The following is a 22,321-nucleotide window of genomic DNA, read 5'->3' as shown; positions in this document are numbered from 1 at the left end:
CAGTCTACCAACAGCCCTTCTCAAGAGGAATCGGTATTCCTGGAGGCATTTGGTACTGGCTCATCTATTTCTTGGGTGACTGCATCCAGTGATGAGCTTAACGATTTGATTTCTCAGGGGGTGTGGAAGGAACTGGATTCTGTAGAGCCAATCCCCAAAAAGACCAGATAGGATCCTGGCACCACCAAAGGGAATGGAATTTTAGAACAAAGGAGTACTAGTGGTTGATATGGCCATAGCAGCAGCTACCAAAAAAGAACTTGCGAACAGAGTTCTTCTGTTCAGTGCCCTAACAGGGAGTCTAGGGTGCTGGGCAGGTTTGTGAAGCATGTGTATGCATCAGCAACCTTTGCACTCAGGTCGCTGAATTACTTGGCATATTTACCTGATTACAGAGGGATGTGATCAAGGAACACTCAAAATCCCTCTCAAGGACTAGTACGTCTGAGGCAGAGACTTCTGTTGCTTCAAAGTTAGCAACCCTTCAGTCTATTTCAAACTCATCTGTGAGGCTTATTTTACATGCAGCTGATGGAGCCTCTAGAGAGGTCAGTTCAAGCATTTAAATCAAGAGGCATGCCTGGATGTGTCTGTGTGATTTTGCAGTGCCCTTCAAGTCATCCTTCATTAGTGTTTCTTTTGACAGCAGTTGGTTATATGGCCTCAAGGTGAAAGACACACTGTCCAGTGGGAGAAAGATGGTACGACCCTGTCTGCTGTGAGCGTACATTTTTTGATCCCTCAAAGAACCTTTTCCAGGAAGCAGCAAGATGGTTGAATGATGCGGTTCAGGATATCCCAGGGTCCATTCCATGATCCACTTGGAGAAAGTTCCTCCAGGGGCGGAGGGGGGAACTCAAATGGGAGACACCACCCACATGGAAGAGGAGGCCCGCAGAACAAAGGGTCCAGAGATTTTTTCTCTGACAAGTTGTATGAGTGCTCCTGAAAGAAGCCCAATTGCCCATCTCTGGAGGCAGTCAGGGGTCACTTATCCCTATACCAGAGAGCCTGGCTAGACATAAAAGATACTTGGGTGCAGAGGATTATTTCCAGAGGCTATATAATTCCCTGTACCCTACCACTGCTGTTGCAGAACAAAATTCCAGACGTTCCACCCAGTCAGAGGAAAACAACAGCTTTGGAAATACAAAAGCTGTCAGAAAAGAGTCATCCATGACGTCCTCCCAGACCAGAAAGGATCTGGAACTTAATCAAGATTCTTTTCAGTGCCAAAGAAAATGGAGGCACTAGAGACCAGTCTTCAACATTTTGAACAAGTCAAGTCAGCAGACTAAGTTCTGGATGGTCACAGTTCAGTCCATTTTGCCTTTCGTGCATAAGGGCGACTGGATTTGCACAGTATTTATTTTATTTTATTTATTTTTTATTTTACATTTGTTGACCGGGCTAGTCTAGCTGGATATATGTCCATTTTCAGTAGAGGCCCTCCAAATCAGAGGAATTAAAACAGAGACATAAGAAATGCACAAATTATAATAACATACAGGATATAGTCAGAGGAAGTTTAACAGTAAACATATGGAGATTAAATGTTTGTTATTACAGTCAAGAATAAAGCAATTGAACAGGTTAAACATGTTGGTTAGAAATGTTGCAAACTAGGAGAAGGAGATCAAGCTTAGCTTCATTATAGGTAGAGAATTAGGTGGGTATGGGGCAATTGCTATTAGTCTGGATTAGAGCAGGGGCATAGCCATTGGTACTTTAGGAAATCTTTGAGGTGTTTTTTAAATTGGTGAGGAGAGGTCATATGCCTTAGGTTGTTAGGGAGGGCATTCCAGGATTTGCCAATGGAATTAGCATAGAGTGCTTCCTCCCGAGTTGTGGGATTTAATGGTCTGAACAAGTAGGCTGTTTGATGACCGCAGGGATAAAAGGTTGTAGTAGGTGGTGAATATTTTATTTAGTGAGGATTCTTTCTGGGTGATTGATCGTTTTGAAAACCTCAGTAAGTTGGTTTAGTTTGAAAATGTTGGGCAGCTCTAGCCATTCCAATGCCCTTAGATTTTGGCAGTGATGGGTGCGATATGGCAAACCTGTAATGAATCTGGCTATATGGTTGTAGGTTATAGATAGTTTGTTAAGTTCTCTTGTTAAGGAAGGAAAATACTGGGGATGCATAAAGGAGTGTGGAGAGAAGATGGGTCCTGGCAATAGTTAGTTTGGTGTGTGGGGTTAGGAAGTTCTTAATTCTATACATAGACCCAAGTTTCATGTTGACTGACTTGATAGTCAAACTAACATGGGTATCAAATTTAAGCTTGTTATCAATGGTCACCCTAATAGTTTAGTGTGGGAGACAGGTTCGATTATGGTCCCATTGTAAGAAGATACATGGAAGGTTGGGCTGTTGGAACTAGGTGGTTCTTTTCCTTGGGAGGGAATTGATGTGGGGAAAATTAGAAGTAATTTGGTTTTGGTAGGGTTAAGTAAAAGCTTTAGTTCTGAGAACCACTGTTCGACTATGGAGAAGCAATTTTGGGTAGCAATTTGTAGTTTTGGGAGGGAAGTATCCGAGCAGATTAGATTGAATACATGTGGCTTTAGGAATGATCGAGTGTAGACCATTTATAAATAGGGAAAAGAGGAGGGACCAAGGATAGATCCTTGGGGAACGCCAATGTTAGTTGGAAGTAGATCTGAAAGAGTGTTTTGCCACTGGACTGCCTGTTGCCTACAAGAGAGGTAGTCAGTAAACCAGTTTATGGTTGGTTTGCTGTTGAAAGTTTTCCAGCGTGTGAATCAACTGCTTGTGATTGACCATGTCGAAAGCTTTTGATAGATCTAGAAATAAGAGGTTATAAGTTTATTGTTTGACTGAGTCAACAAAGGAGAGAAGGGCAGAGGTTGTACTGTGATGGGGCGAAATCCATGCTGGGTGTTAGAGAGAAGGTTGTTACGTGAAAGATGGGAAATAAGTTGTTTGTGAAACTGGCGTTCCAAGATCTTGGCTAGTGGAGATAGTATAGCTATTGGTCTGTAGTTAGATGTGTCAGTAGAGGACCCACCTTTATGCAGAGGAATAATATAGGAGATTTTCCAGATTGAAGGAATAGAAGCTTCAGAGATGGACGGTTAATCAGAATGGAAACAGGTGGTTGGTTTTAGTTTTTCAATAGGGTTCTAATATAGGAGGTAGATGTGGGTTGTAGGTTAAAGGAGGGTTGAGTTGGGTCTTTAGTTAGTGTTAAGCTGATTGGCGAGGGACTGGATGGTCTCAGTGAAAAATAAGTTGAAGGTGTTGGCTATATGTCCTGGATTATCACCCAGAAGTTTTTCAGGGATGGGGGTGGTGGATTTTCCTGGAAACCCAGCCCAGAATTTTTTAGGATTATGCTGGTGGTTGTCTTGGAGGTGGCAGAAATATTGCTTTTTGTCAGTCTTAACAGCTGATTTGGTTGAGTTTCTAAGTTGTAGAAATTTGATGGTCAAGGTGGGGAGTTTGATTTTGTATTTGGTTTCTTTTGTTAAAGGTGCAATATTTAGTTCTTGTTGAGAGTCAAGTATCTTGAGGAAGATGTCATTGGATGGACCAATTACATGTTTTGAGATCAGCAATAAATTGGTCTGGGACAAAATTCTTACTATTCCTAACTAGTCTGGTTAGAGGATGGTTTGAGGTCGGGCATTTGTGTTTCATGAGAAAGGTAATTAGGTGGTCACTAAGGTCATTTGGTAGGGTCCCTGTAGTATAGTTGTTTGGGGTCTTATTAGTAAGAATCCAGTCAATGTTGAGCATTCCCAATTCTAGTGGGAGATCGAATGTTTTGGGAGAAACCATGTAAGTTAATGGGGAGAGGGTTTGAGTTTATGGAGTAGAGGGACCAGTCAATATTAACGTCTCCTAGTATTATAGTTTCTTGGGGATAGGTGGCAGCTAACCAACTGAGCAATTGTTCAAGGTATTCAACATTTTTGCCTGGGGGTAAGTAAATTACTAAAAGATTAATACTTTTTTGGTTGTTTAGGGATAGCTTTAGTGAAAGCAGTTCTAGGGTAGGAATTTGCATTGTAATGTTCAAGGAGTTCTTAAACATGACAGCTGTACCCCGCCTTTCTAGTATTTGAGAATGTTATACCCAGGTGGGATGATTTCTTCATCTTTAGTGGAAGGTTTGAGCCACGTTTCTGATAGGCACATAATATCTGGGGTTGTGAACCTTATTATTGATACTTCTTAAATTCAGGTGAAGGATTAGGAGGGAGTTCTCTGAGCTTCTAGCAGCTTTCAAGGTGTTAGAGCCCCTGGGTTGGGGTGGATATCACCGTCTTCGTAATAGATTTCTTTAAGTAGTCTAATATTTTTTGGAGTTTGAATAGTAATTTGAGAGTGTCCTTAGTAGAAGGTGTTTTAGGGTGTCTGAGGGTAGGAAGGTTTTTGGGACTGTATAGTGGGAGGAGGGATGAGATTAGAGGGTTTTGTGAGTATAAAGAGGTGTGACCCTTGGGAGGTAATCTCCTGTTAGGGCTAGAGTTTCATAACTTGTTAAAAGATAAGAGATAAATAGGAGTAATGATAAGATGGGAAGGGTGGTGAAAGAGTTTCTATCCATGGTGAGAGGAGAAGTAGACTGTGAGAAATATGCGGGAGTTGCCTTGGTAGAGTGGGTGTATAAAAAGCTAGTGGGGAATTGTGGATGGAAGAGGAAAGAGAAGATTGGTGGGAGGGCTAAGGGAGTAGATTTGATAGTATAGGCAGAACAGAGAAAGTGGGAGGGAGAGGAGTCAGAGTAAGTGATGGTTGTGATTGGTTGGTGATGAGTGGGATGGGCTTAATGACCTGATAAATTTAGAGGTATTGGGGAAGGGTTTTTCCTGGGTCCTGAAGGTAACAGTTTTCAAGTCCAGTTTGTTAAAATGTTCCTTACAAGACAGTGTAAGTGTCTTATTAGATTATGCTGGAATGATCAGTAGGTCAAACAGTAATTTTAGTTCAGGTACTGTTTTAATACCTGCAGCAGATGGTAGCCGGATAGCACACTTTAGGATAAATAAACCCTGAGTCCCTGTTTGTGTTTGTGGACTAATAATTGGAGGAAGGATGGTCTGTGCATTCGCACTGGGGTCCAAGTGAGTTGGAGACTGAGCCTCTAGTTTGGGGGAGTCTGCAGCAGATGGTAGCCGGATAGCACACTTTAGGATAGCGTAGAAATAAACCCTGAGTCCCTGTTTGAGTTTGTGGACTAATAATTGGAGGAAGGATGGTCTGTGCATTCGCACTGGGGTCCAAGTGAGTTGGATGAGCCTCTAGTTTGGGGGAGTCTGGACTTGAACTGTAAAAAGCTGATTGGCTGTCATCTGTTTCAGAGGATCAGGGTCTCGGTCTTGGTCTATATCAACTACTTGGATGTTAAGCTCATAACTTCTCTTCATCTCAAAATCCAGCGAACCTAGGAGATGGATGGTTCCTGTAGCATCCTTCAGTAAGCTTGTCAGCATGTACCAGAATGTCTCACTGGAGCCATGTTGCTATGTGAAGTGGACCATTGTTTTAATTGAGCAATCCGGAAAACCTACATAGTATCTCTCGTCTAACCTTCCCTTGTGAGTTCCACAACTGAGCAGAATTATGTAGTAGATCTCCAGGATGTGTATTATGACATAAACATGAACAGATGGTTCAGGAGATATCTGCACTTCTGGCTGGGATCCGGTCACTACCAGTTCAGAGTAGTGCCCTTTGATCTCACCATGACCCCCAGAGTGTTCACCAAATGCATGGCAGTAGTAGCAGCTCACATCAGACTGCGGGGATTCTGAGTGTTTCCTTACCTAGATGACTGGCTCCTAACCCCCTTGACTACACATCTGCTCGTAGCAGCTAAAATCTATGTACTCCAGACTTGTTCCAGTCTAGACATTACAGTCAACCACAGCAAATCTAACTTTAGTCGTCTCAGATATTAGAATTCATAGGGGATCATTTGGAACACAACATCAATGACTGCATCTCTTCCCTTGCTGAGAGTTCAAACCATTTGTTTTCAAGTCAAAAGGATACTCCGGAACTCATTGCTCTCAGCCGGAAAGATATTACAGACCCTGTGATCAGTGTCCATGGCAATAGTTCTACTTCCACTAACAAGATACTATATGAGAATTCTCCAGTGGACATTAGCAACCCAGTGGTCCATTTTACATCAACCTACATCCACCAAGATCAGCATAACTCAGGCCTGCAAAAAGTATCTTTGGTTGTAGATTCGCTCAGATCAAATATTGCAGGGTCATCCCTTCATCCTCCCTCAGCCCAAGGCCTTAGTGATCACAGATGCTTCTTAGATTGGGTGGGGGGGGTTGACATTTCTTGGGGAAATCTGTTCAAGACACATAGTCCCCCAAAGTGGCCAATTTGCATATCATTGTGCTGGAAGTGAGAGCAGTACTCCTAGCATTGCAGGCGTTCCAAGACTCTCTCTCTTCCTGAACTATTGCAGTTCAAATGGACAATATGTCTGTAGTGTGGTAGTGTGGTTTATTAACAAACAAGGAAGAACCAGTTCTTACTCCTTGTGTTGAGAAGATATGAGAGTGTGGCAATGGGTGGTCAAACAAGTCAAATCGATTTGTGTTAGCAATGCACATACCAGAAAATCCAACATAATAGCAGACAACTTGAGCAGGGCCTACTACTTCACGAGTGTTCTCTCAGCAAAGAAATGGTGGAAGTGATATTCCACCAATGGGGTCAGCCATGGTGCGACCTGAACAACAAATGCAGCAGTTTCTTTACCCTATCCCCCAACTCCCTTAATACCCAAATTCTTATAGAATGCATTCCAATTGAAGAGCAAAGTCATCTTCATTACCCCTTATTGGCCTTGACAGATTTAGTTTCCCTTCCTTTGGCCTCATCTAGTTTACCCACCATGGATTCTGGATCCAATTCCAGACCTCCTGTCTCACCCAACAGAAATGATGCGCCCGGAGATCTTGGGCCTAAAGCTGACCACATGGTTTCTTCAATTCTGTTGATAGCCAGACAACCAAAGTTGCCTTCTCTGGTGCACCACATTCTTTTATCTTCCCACAAAGCTTCCACTAGGAAGATTTACAACAGCAAATGGAAAAGATTTGTCCTTTGGGCACAACAACAAGACATGGACCCCTTTTCAGCAGCAGTACATTAAATTCTTGAATTCCTGGCTTCTATTTTTAATGAAGGGGCTAGTCCCTGTACAGTTAAGGTTCATTTAGCTGTTATTTCCAATTTCTATATTGGAGTTGGTAATTCTAACTCGGCTTCTTCACATCTTTGTAGAGCCTTAATAAAAGGAGCCTTTCTACTCAAACCACCCTTCAAGGATCCCTACTCCATTGTGGGATCTGAATTTAATGCTCGTACAGGCCCTAACTTAGAGACTCTTTGAACCAGCTGCAAAATGTGAATTGCGATATGTGACTTGGAAACATATATTTCTCAGCCATAGTATCGGCAAGAAGAGTTTCAGAACTTCAAGCTTTATCTTCTAGGCCTCCCTGTTTAATTTTTATTAAGGCTAGGATGTCCTTAAGAACCAATCCTTCCTTCCTTCCTAAAGTGGTGTTAGGATCTAACATTAATCAAACTATTAACCTTCCTGTATTATTTCCAAAATTTTTTGAACAAAGGTGAATACATTTTGCATTTATTAGACATTCACAGATAATTAAGTTTTTATCTACACAGATTGGAGAAATTTAGAAAATCAGAGTAATTATTTGCATCTTTTTCAGAAACCAGATTGGGTCAACCAGTTTCGAACTTGGGCTAATCCTCATACCTTTATTAGTCACTGCAAATTGGATCTGGTCTTGAGGGAAAGAACAGCCTTCAGCTCTACAGTTGTCAGGAATTTCCTTTCCTAGAGTCAATCTGGGATTCAGGTAAATGGCAGCTCTGCCCTATATGTTGAGGAATGAATGAAAATTGACAACATCAGATAAAGACGTTATGTAGTCACCATAATGTTCCATCTGTGTTGTCCATTTTCATTCTTTGTCAACTCCGATCCCCCTGGCCCCCTACCCTGTTTCTTTTGATGACTTCTGGGACAGTGGGAGAAGATTATAAGAACCAAGTTCCTTCTGTTTCAGTTCCAGATAGTGTCTTTCCATAGTAAAGTAATTTTTTCATTACACCCTACAATAAGGAGCTGCAAACAAGATCTGGGGAATGAGGGGGACTGATGCATTGTGGGTAAGGAGGAGCTCGAGAGCTTGTAGTACCCATGAGCTGTGAAACAGTGGCGCCGGGTTGGATCTGAGATCGGACTCGAACCCATATGTTGAGGAAGAATGAAAATGGACAGCACAGATGGAATGCTATGGTGAGTACAGAACTTCTCTTTGTATGAGCCGTGTAAGCAGCTTTGTTGAATTTTGTCTAAGGCTATCTGGAGTTCCAAGAGAGGGAGAGTATATAATGCAGGAGGGCACAGTGGAAGGAATGGCAGAGACTTTTAATAATCTGAAGGAAAAAAATAAGACTTACAGGCACAGTATTTTTTTAATGATTCTGTATTGGGCTGTCATTTTTTTAAGGGTTTGTCTTGTTAGTGACATTATCCGTTTACCTTTTTTATTTTGTCATAAGGATATTAGTGGCTTCCATTATATTGTGTTTGCTGCTTCAGAGACTTGGGTTATGTTATTTGCAATGTCACTCAGGCTACCTCATGGCTAGCTTGTAACATTCCAGTCCTTGGAGGCTCCCTCTCATGACAACACCCTGGTGTAATCAATAATGGGACAGACAGTCCCTATTTTTGGAGATCCTTGCACAAGGTGGGGGTCTGATCCACATTTACAGATTCTATGGAATAGAACACTCTATGAATCCCTAAGTAGGATGTGGCAGGCAAGAAGCCATCAGGCTGTGGCCCTCACTGGGCATTTTTCACTTTAGCCTCACCTCCCACTGATGTGCTGGACTGGCATCAGGAGGGGGGAAATGTCCTCACCTTTGTGGGGAAAAGTCTCTCAACACCCACCCTCTACAGTGCAGCATGGTGGTATTTGTGTGGCAGCTGTATCACCCTGTTGGACATACCTCAGCCGAGTGCCCTTGGCACACCTTCACACCCTCCCTACTTGAAGGTTTGAATAACCTTTACATCATCAGTCCTCTTCCTCCTAGATCATCCCAGATGTAGGAAGTGCGCAAGCTGTTAATAAAACTTAAATCACTTGGGTCGTAGTCAGAGCTTCATTCTGAATGCAAATCTAGCTGGGGTTTTGGGATATTTATTATACTGTTTACAGCTCTGGGTTAAGACTAGTGACCCTTTTCTATCCCTAGTATGCCTTTTGATTTCATATGCTCCTTGTTTCCTTCTTTAAATGTTTTAATGACATAGAATCATCGAGAAGCAGCATTTTGGAAGTTACAGAGTGATATTTTATGAGGATGTTGCAGTTTGATTTCTGTAATCACATTAGGTACATTGATTTTCTTTGAGAATGTCTTCACTCTGGGAGCCATAAAATGTTTTGTCTTTTTTTAGCAACTGACCAATCACATTCGAGATACGTTGCCAGCCTTCCGGTGCAAACTTCAGGCACAGCTTCTTTCGTTGCAGAAGGAGGTGGAGGACTACAAGAATATTCAGCCCGATGACCCATCCCGCAAGACCAAGGCCTTACTACAGTAAGTGCATGGCTTCAGTGTGCTCTGTCAGTAAATATGGCTGAATTTAAACAACCCCATTACTTAGCGTTCCTGACTTCCTAGGATATGTTATTCAGCAATACTAATAGGGTTATTCACTGAGCTGATTTAGAATTAGTGCACTTTTATTTATTTATTTTTTCATTCATTCATTTAATTACCTAGAAGACTCAAACGGACAAAGACAATTTGTAGTTGTGCCCCCTGGAAACAAATCTTTATAAGCAGTGAAATGAAGGTTAATTAAAAATGATATAATATAGTGCTAAATAAGATCATCTGTATACAGAGAAAACTAAAAACACACTAAGTCTAATACGTTATCAGGATAATTGAAAAATCCAAAAAATATTTGGATACAAAATATATGCAACATATAATAAAAACACACTGAGGAATGGGTTCACTTTAGAATAGAGTATTTAGAATGGGTTCACTTTAATATAGAGTATTTAGAATGGGTTCACTTTAGAATAGAGTATTTAGAATGGGTTCACTTTAGAAAAGAGTATTTAGAATGGGTTCACTTTAGAATAGAGTATTTAGAATGGGTTCACTTTAGAATAGAGTATTTAGAATGGGTTCACTTTAGAATAGAGTATTTAGAATGGGTTCACTTTAGAATAGAGTAGTTAGAATGGGTTCACTTTAGGATAGAGTATTTAGAATGGGTTCACTTTAGAATAGAGTATTTAGAATGGGTTCACTTTAGAATAGAGTATTTAGAATGGGTTCACTTTAGAATAGAGTATTTAGAATGGGTTCACTTTAGAATAGAGTAGTTAGAATGGGTTCACTTTAGAATAGAGTGTTTAGAATGGGTTCACTTTAGAATAGAGTATTTAGAATGGGTTCACTTTAGAATAGAGTATTTAGAATGGGTTCACTTTAGAATAGAGTATTTAGAATGGGTTCACTTTAGAATAGAGTATTTAGAATGGGTTCACTTTAGAATAGAGTATTTAGAATGGGTTCACTTTAGAATAGAGTATTTAGAATGGGTTCACTTTAGAATAGAGTATTTAGAATGGGTTCACTTTAGAATAGAGTATTTAGAATGGGTTCACTTTAGAATAGAGTATTTAGAATGGGTTCACTTTAGAATAGAGTATTTAGAATGGGTTCACTTTAGAATAGAGTATTTAGAATGGGTTCACTTTAGAATAGAGTATTTAGAATGGGTTCACTTTAGAATAGAGTATTTAGAATGGGTTCACTTTAGAATAGAGTATTTAGAATGGGTTCACTTTAGAATAGAGTATTTAGAATGGGTTCACTTTAGGATAGAGTATTTAGAATGGGTTCACTTTAGAATAGAGTATTTAGAATGGGTTCACTTTAGAATAGAGTATTTAGAATGGGTTCACTTTAGAATAGAGTATTTAGAATGGGTTCACTTTAGAATAGAGTATTTAGAATGGGTTCACTTTAGAATAGAGTATTTAGAATGGGTTCACTTTAGAATAGAGTATTTAGAATGGGTTCACTTTAGGATAGAGTATTTAGAATGGGTTCACTTTAGAATAGAGTATTTAGAATGGGTTCACTTTAGAATAGAGTATTTAGAATGGGTTCACTTTAGAATAGAGTATTTAGAATGGGTTCACTTTAGAATAGAGTATTTAGAATGGGTTCACTTTAGAATAGAGTATTTAGAATGGGTTCACTTTAGGATAGAGTATTTAGAATGGGTTCACTTTAGAATAGAGTATTTAGAATGGGTTCACTTTAGAATAGAGTATTTAGAATGGGTTCACTTTAGAATAGAGTATTTAGAATGGGTTCACTTTAGAATAGAGTATTTAGAATGGGTTCACTTTAGGATAGAGTATTTAGAATGGGTTCACTTTAGAATAGAGTATTTAGAATGGGTTCACTTTAGAATAGAGTATTTAGAATGGGTTCACTTTAGAATAGAGTAGTTAGAATGGGTTCACTTTAGAATAGAGTATTTAGAATGGGTTCACTTTAGGATAGAGTATTTAGAATGGGTTCACTTTAGAATAGAGTATTTAGAATGGGTTCACTTTAGAATAGAGTATTTAGAATGGGTTCACTTTAGAATAGAGTATTTAGAATGGGTTCACTTTAGAATAGAGTATTTAGAATGGGTTCACTTTAGAATAGAGTATTTAGAATGGGTTCACTTTAGAATAGAGTATTTAGAATGGGTTCACTTTAGAATAGAGTATTTAGAATGGGTTCACTTTAGAATAGAGTATTTAGAATGGGTTCACTTTAGAATAGAGTATTTAGAATGGGTTCACTTTAGAATAGAGTATTTAGAATGGGTTCACTTTAGAATAGAGTATTTAGAATGGGTTCACTTTAGAATAGAGTATTTAGAATGGGTTCACTTTAGAATAGAGTATTTAGAATGGGTTCACTTTAGAATAGAGTATTTAGAATGGGTTCACTTTAGAATAGAGTATTTAGAATGGGTTCACTTTAGAATAGAGTATTTAGAATGGGTTCACTTTAGAATAGAGTATTTAGAATGGGTTCACTTTAGAATAGAGTATTTAGAATGGGTTCACTTTAGAATAGAGTATTTAGAATGGGTTCACTTTAGAATAGAGTATTTAGAATGGGTTCACTTTAGAATAGAGTATTTAGAATGGGTTCACTTTAGAATAGAGTATTTAGAATGGGTTCACTTTAGAATAGAGTATTTAGAATGGGTTCACTTTAGAATAGAGTATTTAGAATGGGTTCACTTTAGAATAGAGTATTTAGAATGGGTTCACTTTAGAATAGAGTATTTATAATGGGTTCACTTTAGAATAGAGTATTTAGAATGGGTTCACTTTAGAATAGAGTATTTAGAATGGGTTCACTTTAGAATAGAGTATTTAGAATGGGTTCACTTTAGAATAGAGTATTTAGAATGGGTTCACTTTAGAATAGAGTATTTAGAATGGGTTCACTTTAGAATAGAGTATTTAGAATGGGTTCACTTTAGAATAGAGTATTTAGAATGGGTTCACTTTAGAATAGAGTATTTAGAATGGGTTCACTTTAGAATAGAGTATTTAGAATGGGTTCACTTTAGAATAGAGTATTTAGAATGGGTTCACTTTAGAATAGAGTATTTAGAATGGGTTCACTTTAGAATAGAGTATTTAGAATGGGTTCACTTTAGAATAGAGTATTTAGAATGGGTTCACTTTAGAATAGAGTATTTAGAATGGGTTCACTTTAGAATAGAGTATTTAGAATGGGTTCACTTTAGAATAGAGTATTTAGAATGGGTTCACTTTAGAATAGAGTATTTAGAATGGGTTCACTTTAGAATAGAGTATTTAGAATGGGTTCACTTTAGAATAGAGTATTTAGAATGGGTTCACTTTAGAATAGAGTATTTAGAATGGGTTCACTTTAGAATAGAGTATTTAGAATGGGTTCACTTTAGAATAGAGTATTTAGAATGGGTTCACTTTAGAATAGAGTATTTAGAATGGGTTCACTTTAGAATAGAGTATTTAGAATGGGTTCACTTTAGAATAGAGTATTTAGAATGGGTTCACTTTAGAATAGAGTATTTAGAATGGGTTCACTTTAGAATAGAGTATTTAGAATGGGTTCACTTTAGAATAGAGTATTTAGAATGGGTTCACTTTAGAATAGAGTATTTAGAATGGGTTCACTTTAGAATAGAGTATTTAGAATGGGTTCACTTTAGAATAGAGTAGTTAGAATGGGTTCACTTTAGAATAGAGTATTTAGAATGGGTTCACTTTAGAATAGAGTATTTAGAATGGGTTCACTTTAGAATAGAGTATTTAGAATGGGTTCACTTTAGAATAGAGTATTTAGAATGGGTTCACTTTAGAATAGAGTATTTAGAATGGGTTCACTTGAGAATAGAGTAATTAGAATGGGTTCACTTTAGAATAGAGTATTTAGAATGGGTTCACTTTAGAATAGAGTATTTAGAATGGGTTCACTTTAGAATAGCGTATTTAGAATGGGTTCACTTTAGAATAGAGTATTTAGAATGGGTTCACTTTAGAATAGAGTCTTTAGAATGGGTTCACTTTAGAATAGACTATTTAGAATGGGTTCACTTTAGGATAGAGTATTTAGAATGGGTTCACTTTAGAATAGAGTATTTAGAATGGGTTCACTTTAGAATAGAGTATTTAGAATGGGTTCACTTTAGAATAGAGTAGTTAGAATGGGTTCACTTTAGAATAGAGTATTTAGAATGGGTTCACTTTAGAATAGAGTATTTAGAATGGGTTCACTTTAGAATAGAGTATTTAGAATGGGTTCACTTTAGAATAGAGTATTTAGAATGGGTTCACTTTAGAATAGAGTATTTAGAATGGGTTCACTTTAGAATAGAGTATTTAGAATGGGTTCACTTTAGAATAGAGTATTTAGAATGGGTTCACTTTAGAATAGAGTATTTAGAATGGGTTCACTTTAGAATAGAGTATTTAGAATGGGTTCACTTTAGAATAGAGTATTTAGAATGGGTTCACTTTAGAATAGAGTATTTAGAATGGGTTCACTTTAGAATAGAGTATTTAGAATGGGTTCACTTTAGAATAGAGTAGTTAGAATGGGTTCACTTTAGAATAGAGTATTTAGAATGGGTTCACTTTAGAATAGAGTATTTAGAATGGGTTCACTTTAGAATAGAGTATTTAGAATGGGTTCACTTTAGAATAGAGTATTTAGAATGGGTTCACTTTAGAATAGAGTATTTAGAATGGGTTCACTTTAGAATAGAGTATTTAGAATGGGTTCACTTTAGAATAGAGTATTTAGAATGGGTTCACTTTAGAATAGAGTATTTAGAATGGGTTCACTTTAGAATAGAGTAGTTAGAATGGGTTCACTTTAGAATAGAGTATTTAGAATGGGTTCACTTTAGAATAGAGTATTTAGAATGGGTTCACTTTAGAATAGAGTATTTAGAATGGGTTCACTTTAGAATAGAGTATTTAGAATGGGTTCACTTTAGAATAGAGTATTTAGAATGGGTTCACTTTAGAATAGAGTATTTAGAATGGGTTCACTTTAGAATAGAGTATTTAGAATGGGTTCACTTTAGAATAGAGTATTTAGAATGGGTTCACTTTAGAATAGAGTAGTTAGAATGGGTTCACTTTAGAATAGAGTATTTAGAATGGGTTCACTTTAGAATAGAGTATTTAGAATGGGTTCACTTTAGAATAGAGTATTTAGAATGGGTTCACTTTAGAATAGAGTATTTAGAATGGGTTCACTTTAGAATAGAGTATTTAGAATGGGTTCACTTTAGAATAGAGTATTTAGAATGGGTTCACTTTAGAATAGAGTATTTAGAATGGGTTCACTTTAGAATAGAGTATTTAGAATGGGTTCACTTTAGAATAGAGTATTTAGAATGGGTTCACTTTAGAATAGAGTATTTAGAATGGGTTCACTTTAGAATAGAGTATTTAGAATGGGTTCACTTTAGAATAGAGTATTTAGAATGGGTTCACTTTAGAATAGAGTATTTAGAATGGGTTCACTTTAGAATAGAGTATTTAGAATGGGTTCACTTTAGAATAGAGTATTTAGAATGGGTTCACTTTAGAATAGAGTATTTAGAATGGGTTCACTTTAGAATAGAGTATTTAGAATGGGTTCACTTTAGAATAGAGTATTTAGAGTGGGTTCACTTTAGGATAGAGTATTTAGAATGGGTTCACTTTAGAATACAGTATTTAGAATGGGTTCACTTTAGAATAGAGTATTTAGAATGGGTTCACTTTAGAATAGAGTATTTAGAATGGGTTCACTTTAGAATAGAGTATTTAGAATGGGTTCACTTTAGAATAGAGTATTTAGAATGGGTTCACTTTAGAATAGAGTATTTAGAATGGGTTCACTTTAGAATAGAGTATTTAGAATGGGTTCACTTTAGAATAGAGTATTTAGAATGGGTTCACTTTAGAATAGAGTATTTAGAATGGGTTCACTTTAGAATAGAGTATTTAGAATGGGTTCACTTTAGAATAGAGTATTTAGAATGGGTTCACTTTAGAATAGAGTATTTAGAATGGGTTCACTTTAGAATAGAGTATTTAGAATGGGTTCACTTTAGAATAGAGTATTTAGAATGGGTTCACTTTAGAATAGAGTATTTAGAATGGGTTCACTTTAGGATAGAGTATTTAGAATGGGTTCACTTTAGAATAGAGTATTTAGAATGGGTTCACTTTAGAATAGAGTATTTAGAATGGGTTCACTTTAGAATAGAGTATTTAGAATGGGTTCACTTTAGAATAGAGTATTTAGAATGGGTTCACTTTAGAATAGAGTATTTAGAATGGGTTCACTTTAGAATAGAGTATTTAGAATGGGTTCACTTTAGAATAGAGTATTTAGAATGGGTTCACTTTAGAATAGAGTATTTAGAATGGGTTCACTTTAGAATAGAGTATTTAGAATGGGTTCACTTTAGAATAGAGTATTTAGAATGGGTTCACTTTAGAATAGAGTATTTAGAATGGGTTCACTTTAGAATAGAGTATTTAGAATGGGTTCACTTTAGAATAGAGTATTTAGAATGGGTTCACTTTAGAATAGAGTATTTAGAATGGGTTCACTTTAGAATAGAGTATTTAGAATGGGTTCACTTTAGAATAGAGTATTTAGAATGGGTTCACTTTAGAATAGAGTATTTAGAATGGGTTCACTTTAGAATAGAGTATTTAGAATGGGTTCACTTTAGAATAGAGTATTTAGAATGGGTTCACTTTAGAATAGAGTATTTAGAATGGGTTCACTTTAGAATAGAGTATTTAGAATGGGTTCACTTTAGAATAGAGTATTTAGAATGGGTTCACTTTAGAATAGAGTATTTAGAATGGGTTCACTTTAGAATAGAGTATTTAGAATGGGTTCACTTTAGAATAGAGTATTTAGAATGGGTTCACTTTAGAATAGAGTATTTAGAATGGGTTCACTTTAGAATAGAGTATTTAGAATGGGTTCACTTTAGAATAGAGTATTTAGAATGGGTTCACTTTAGAATAGAGTATTTAGAATGGGTTCACTTTAGAATAGAGTATTTAGAATGGGTTCACTTTAGAATAGAGTATTTAGAATGGGTTCACTTTAGAATAGAGTATTTAGAATGGGTTCACTTTAGAATAGAGTATTTAGAATGGGTTCACTTTAGAATAGAGTATTTAGAATGGGTTCACTTTAGAATAGAGTATTTAGAATGGGTTCACTTTAGAATAGAGTATTTAGAATGGGTTCACTTTAGAATAGAGTATTTAGAATGGGTTCACTTTAGAATAGAGTATTTAGAATGGGTTCACTTTAGAATAGAGTATTTAGAATGGGTTCACTTTAGAATAGAGTATTTAGAATGGGTTCACTTTAGAATAGAGTATTTAGAATGGGTTCACTTTAGAATAGAGTATTTAGAATGGGTTTACTTTAGAATAGAGTATTTAGAATGGGTTCACTTTAGAATAGAGTATTTAGAATGGGTTCACTTTAGAATAGAGTATTTAGAATGGGTTCACTTTAGAATAGAGTATTTAGAATGGGTTCACTTTAGAATAGAGTATTTAGAATGGGTTCACTTTAGAATAGAGTATTTAGAATGGGTTCACTTTAGAATAGAGTATTTAGAATGGGTTCACTTTAGAATAGAGTATTTAGAATGGGTTCACTTTAGCATAGCGTATTTAGAATGGGTTCACTTTAGAATAGAGTATTTAGAATGGGTTCACTTTAGAATAGAGTATTTAGAATGGGTTCACTTTAGAATAGAGTATTTAGAATGGGTTCACTTTAGAATAGAGTATTTAGAATGGGTTCACTTTAGAATAGAGTAGTTAGAATGGGTTCACTTTAGAATAGAGTATTTAGAATGGGTTCACTTTAGAATAGAGTATTTAGAATGGGTTCACTTTAGAATAGAGTATTTAGAATGGGTTCACTTTAGAATAGAGTATTTAGAATGGGTTCACTTTAGAATAGAGTATTTAGAATGGGTTCACTTTAGAATAGAGTATTTAGAATGGGTTCACTTTAGAATAGAGTATTTAGAATGGGTTCACTTTAGAATAGAGTATTTAGAATGGGTTCACTTTAGAATAGAGTATTTAGAATGGGTTCACTTTAGAATAGAGTATTTAGAATGGGTTCACTTTAGAATAGAGTATTTAGAATGGGTTCACTTTAGAATAGAGTATTTAGAATGGGTTCACTTTAGAATAGAGTATTTAGAATGGGTTCACTTTAGGATAGAGTATTTAGAATGGGTTCACTTTAGAATAGAGTATTTAGAATGGGTTCACTTTAGAATAGAGTATTTAGAATGGGTTCACTTTAGAATAGAGTATTTAGAATGGGTTCACTTTAGAATAGAGTATTTAGAATGGGTTCACTTTAGAATAGAGTATTTAGAATGGGTTCACTTTAGAATAGAGTATTTAGAATGGGTTCACTTTAGAATAGAGTATTTAGAATGGGTTCACTTTAGAATAGAGTATTTAGAATGGGTTCACTTTAGAATAGAGTATTTAGAATGGGTTCACTTTAGAATAGAGTATTTAGAATGCGTTCACTTTAGAATAGAGTATTTAGAATGGGTTCACTTTAGAATAGAGTATTTAGAATGGGTTCACTTTAGAATAGAGTATTTAGAATGGGTTCACTTTAGAATAGAGTATTTAGAATGGGTTCACTTTAGAATAGAGTATTTAGAATGGGTTCACTTTAGAATAGAGTATTTAGAATGGGTTCACTTTAGAATAGAGTATTTAGAATGGGTTCACTTTAGAATAGAGTATTTAGAATGGGTTCACTTTAGAATAGAGTATTTAGAATGGGTTCACTTTAGAATAGAGTATTTAGAATGGGTTCACTTTAGAATAGAGTATTTAGAATGGGTTCACTTTAGAATAGAGTATTTAGAATGGGTTCACTTTAGAATAGAGTAGTTAGAATGGGTTCACTTTAGAATAGAGTATTTAGAATGGGTTCACTTTAGAATAGAGTATTTAGAATGGGTTCACTTTAGAATAGAGTATTTAGAATGGGTTCACTTTAGAATAGAGTATTTAGAATGGGTTCACTTTAGAATAGAGTATTTAGAATGGGTTCACTTTAGAATAGAGTATTTAGAATGGGTTCACTTTAGAATAGAGTATTTAGAATGGGTTCACTTTAGGATAGAGTATTTAGAATGGGTTCACTTTAGAATAGAGTATTTAGAATGGGTTCACTTTAGAATAGAGTATTTAGAATGGGTTCACTTTAGAATAGAGTATTTAGAATGGGTTCACTTTAGGATAGAGTATTTAGAATGGGTTCACTTTAGAATAGAGTATTTAGAATGGGTTCACTTTAGGATAGAGTATTTAGAATGGGTTCACTTTAGGATAGAGTATTTAGAATGGGTTCACTTTAGAATAGAGTATTTAGAATGGGTTCACTTTAGAATAGAGTATTTAGAATGGGTTCACTTTAGAATAGAGTATTTAGAATGGGTTCACTTTAGAATAGAGTATTTAGAATGGGTTCACTTTAGAATAGAGTATTTAGAATGGGTTCACTTTAGGATAGAGTATTTAGAATGGGTTCACTTTAGAATAGAGTATTTAGAATGGGTTCACTTTAGAATAGAGTATTTAGAATGGGTTCACTTTAGAATAGAGTATTTAGAATGGGTTCACTTTAGAATAGAGTATTTAGAATGGGTTCACTTTAGAATAGAGTATTTAGAATGGGTTCACTTTAGGATAGAGTATTTAGAATGGGTTCACTTTAGAATAGAGTATTTAGAATGGGTTCACTTTAGAATAGAGTATTTAGAATGGGTTCACTTTAGGATAGAGTATTTAGAATGGGTTCACTTTAGAATAGAGTATTTAGAATGGGTTCACTTTAGAATAGAGTATTTAGTAACTTGAGCCCATTCTGTTTTGTCTGCCTTCTTACATTTCCTTTCTGCTCTCCTTTTCAAGTTTTGAGTGGAATCATGGCGTAGAGCACAATGACGGATGTATTTCTGCCATAATAACTGTGTGTGCGTGTACTGCTACAGGCTGGCATCCCAGCAACGGCTGGGTCTGTATCTTGCACCACTTGGTTACCAGAATGTGCTGTGGTCCTTCCACAGCCATAAGTAAGATCAAACCAGTACTGGACAATGAGCAGTGAATTAATAATTTATTTTATTTTGTGAGATTGGAGTCCCTACGGGTTCGAAGCAGAAAGCAAGGCCATACTCTCCTGTTTACCCTTCTGCACTTGCTGATCTATTTTTCATAACGACTGACATTTTAATGGATTTGAAGTGAGGAGGAGATGTAGTCAGCTGGGCATCAGTGGGGAGGGTCAGGTGCTACAAGTGTGAAAAGGCTAAGTCAGCATGACATTCTTAAGGCATTGTTTCTTGGCTAGCAGTGGTTGGCACAGTGATATGGTTGAACACTAGCAGTTTCACTTGTAGCAGAGTGATGGTCAGTTACATTTATATGGTAGTGTATGGCTGACCATAAGTTAGATTCTCTTTTTTGATTTTGGCATTCTAGCAAACCTGCTTGTTTTAGGGCATAACTGTGCTAGTTTCATTTCTGTGGCGTGTACAGTCTAGTTTAAGGTGAACGTGATTTGATGCTGATACTTCTAAGTGTAAAGCAGACACAAGATGAGACTGAATTATTGTACTGGACAACGCAGTTCCTACCTTTGGGCTCAGAAAAGATTTGACATGATTTGTGTTAATTATCCATTTTTATTTTTGTGGTGAAATTTGAAGTCTTGTTCTAAGATGAAGCAAGGATGTTTTTCAAAGCAATTCTGACTATTTATTAATTATTTTAACTGTTGGAATTTAAATTTTCAACTCAGTATTATTTTTTAGTATTAAATGTATTAAATCATACGTTTTTTACATCATTGCTGCTCAACTGCCTAGTTACACATTATCTGTGTTAATTGCTGGTCAGCTGCAGACTTACAAACTGAGTTTTTCCAGTAGATTTGAGCTTGTACCAGTGAGCTTGTACCAGTCTTCAGTTATATTTTTAAACTCAATTTTAAGTGTTAGTAACTCATGTAATTTTTTGACCGAGTTGTTTAAGTTATTTTATGTACTTATATTTATTTATGTGCCTAGGCACTTCAGAACACCAATTTTATATAAATACACAAATGAAAGAAAAACAAGCAAAGTGATTAGTCTCATTTTGGAAACCCATGGAATATGAACATTTATTCAGGTAATTGTGGGCACTTTTCCTCGTTTGGTAGATTTATTCATATTGCTACGGTAATATAGATTATATCATTTAAAAAAACAGAAACATGAAACCAACCTCTAGAGTCCATAATGTTTTGAAACTGGGCAATACTGACCAGTGAGCACACACCACCATCTTAACTTAACTGATCAGTAGCTGACCAGTCATCTGCCCCATACCAACCCCATACCAACCCCAGTGGCATTCTCTGCAGAATGCTGCCCCATACCAACCCCAGGGGCATTTCCTGCAGAATGCTGCCCTTTACCAATCCCAGTGGCATGCCTTGCAGAGTGCAGCCTCATACTAACCCCACTGGCATGCCCTGCAGAGTGCTACCCCATACGAACCCCAATGGTATGCCCTGCAGAGTGTTGCTGGTTGTGGAGACGGTAAAAGAAAGTGAAATGGTAAAGTATGTAGTAGGTGTTGCAGCTAGATGGCCATATGGTAAATGACAAGGTTGCTGAAATGTTGTCGGCTGATACTGTGGAAAAAATAGGGGGAAAAAAACAGTACAATTAGCCGAAGGAAGTGATCTCACTTCAAACATACACTTAACATTGCAGTCAAGTAGCTCATCTCCTAGAGGAAAGTTTGTTTAGTCAAGTCTCTCACTAGGTCACCTTGTGATGTTGTAAGAAAAGGAAGGATTAACTAGGGGTAGGCCAAGGGTTACCCCAATCTATTGCAGAAGCAGTTTAAAGGAAGCCACTGCAGTCTACTGGAATAAGGATTATGTAACCCAATGAGCTGGACTAGACATGTTTTTTTTTTATTGTGCTTTCATTATCTGAAATTGTAGGGCCCTCCTTTGATTGGTATATGTTTTGGAGAGAGGTAACAGTACTGTGTGGGATTTTGAATCCCCAAATAATGTTAGTATCAGTAACAGAAAATGAATCCAAGCACCTGGGCTGAAACAATATATGACATGTTTTAGAGACTGAAACAATATATGACTTGTGTTTTAGAGACTGAAACATTATATGACTTGTGTTTTAGACTGAAACAATATATGACTTGTGTTTTAGACTGAAACAATATATGACTTGTGTTTTAGGCTGAAACAATGTATGAATTGTGTTTTAGGATGAAACAATATATGACTTGTGTTTTAGGCTGAAACAATGTATGAATTGTGTTTTAGGATGAAACAATATATGACATGTTTTAGGCTGAAACAATATATGACTTGTGTATTAGACTGAAACAATATATGACTTGTGTATTAGACTGAAACAATATATGACGTGTTTTAGACTGAAACAATATATGACTTGTGTTTTAGACTGAAACAATATATGACTTGTGTTTTAGACTGAAACAATATATGACTTGTGTTTTAGAGACTGAGTTGGCATTGCAAACTCTCTAACATAAGATTCGATGTTATCTG

At 36.4% G+C, this 22,321-nt stretch overlaps 1 protein-coding gene across 3 annotated transcripts in view; it reads left to right on the top strand.

The window, feature by feature from the left end:
- The window catches only part of DNM3 (dynamin 3), a 2,680,418-nt gene that overhangs the window by 779,188 nt on the left and 1,878,909 nt on the right, over positions 1 to 22,321 (top strand). For all 3 annotated transcript variants that reach the window (XM_044085220.1, XM_044085219.1, XM_044085218.1), the window contains exon 7: positions 9,510 to 9,652. In XM_044085220.1, coding sequence (XP_043941155.1) covers positions 9,510 to 9,652 — 143 coding nt within the window. The remainder of the gene's footprint in view (positions 1 to 9,509; positions 9,653 to 22,321) is intronic.

Source organism: Protopterus annectens, chromosome 10.part0, assembly GCF_019279795.1.
Source record: "Protopterus annectens isolate FY-2018-M chromosome 10.part0, PAN1.0, whole genome shotgun sequence".
NCBI lineage: Eukaryota > Metazoa > Chordata > Ceratodontiformes > Protopteridae > Protopterus > Protopterus annectens.
Note: the sequence above shows the minus strand (reverse complement) of the source record. Positions and strands in the feature narration are given on the sequence as shown.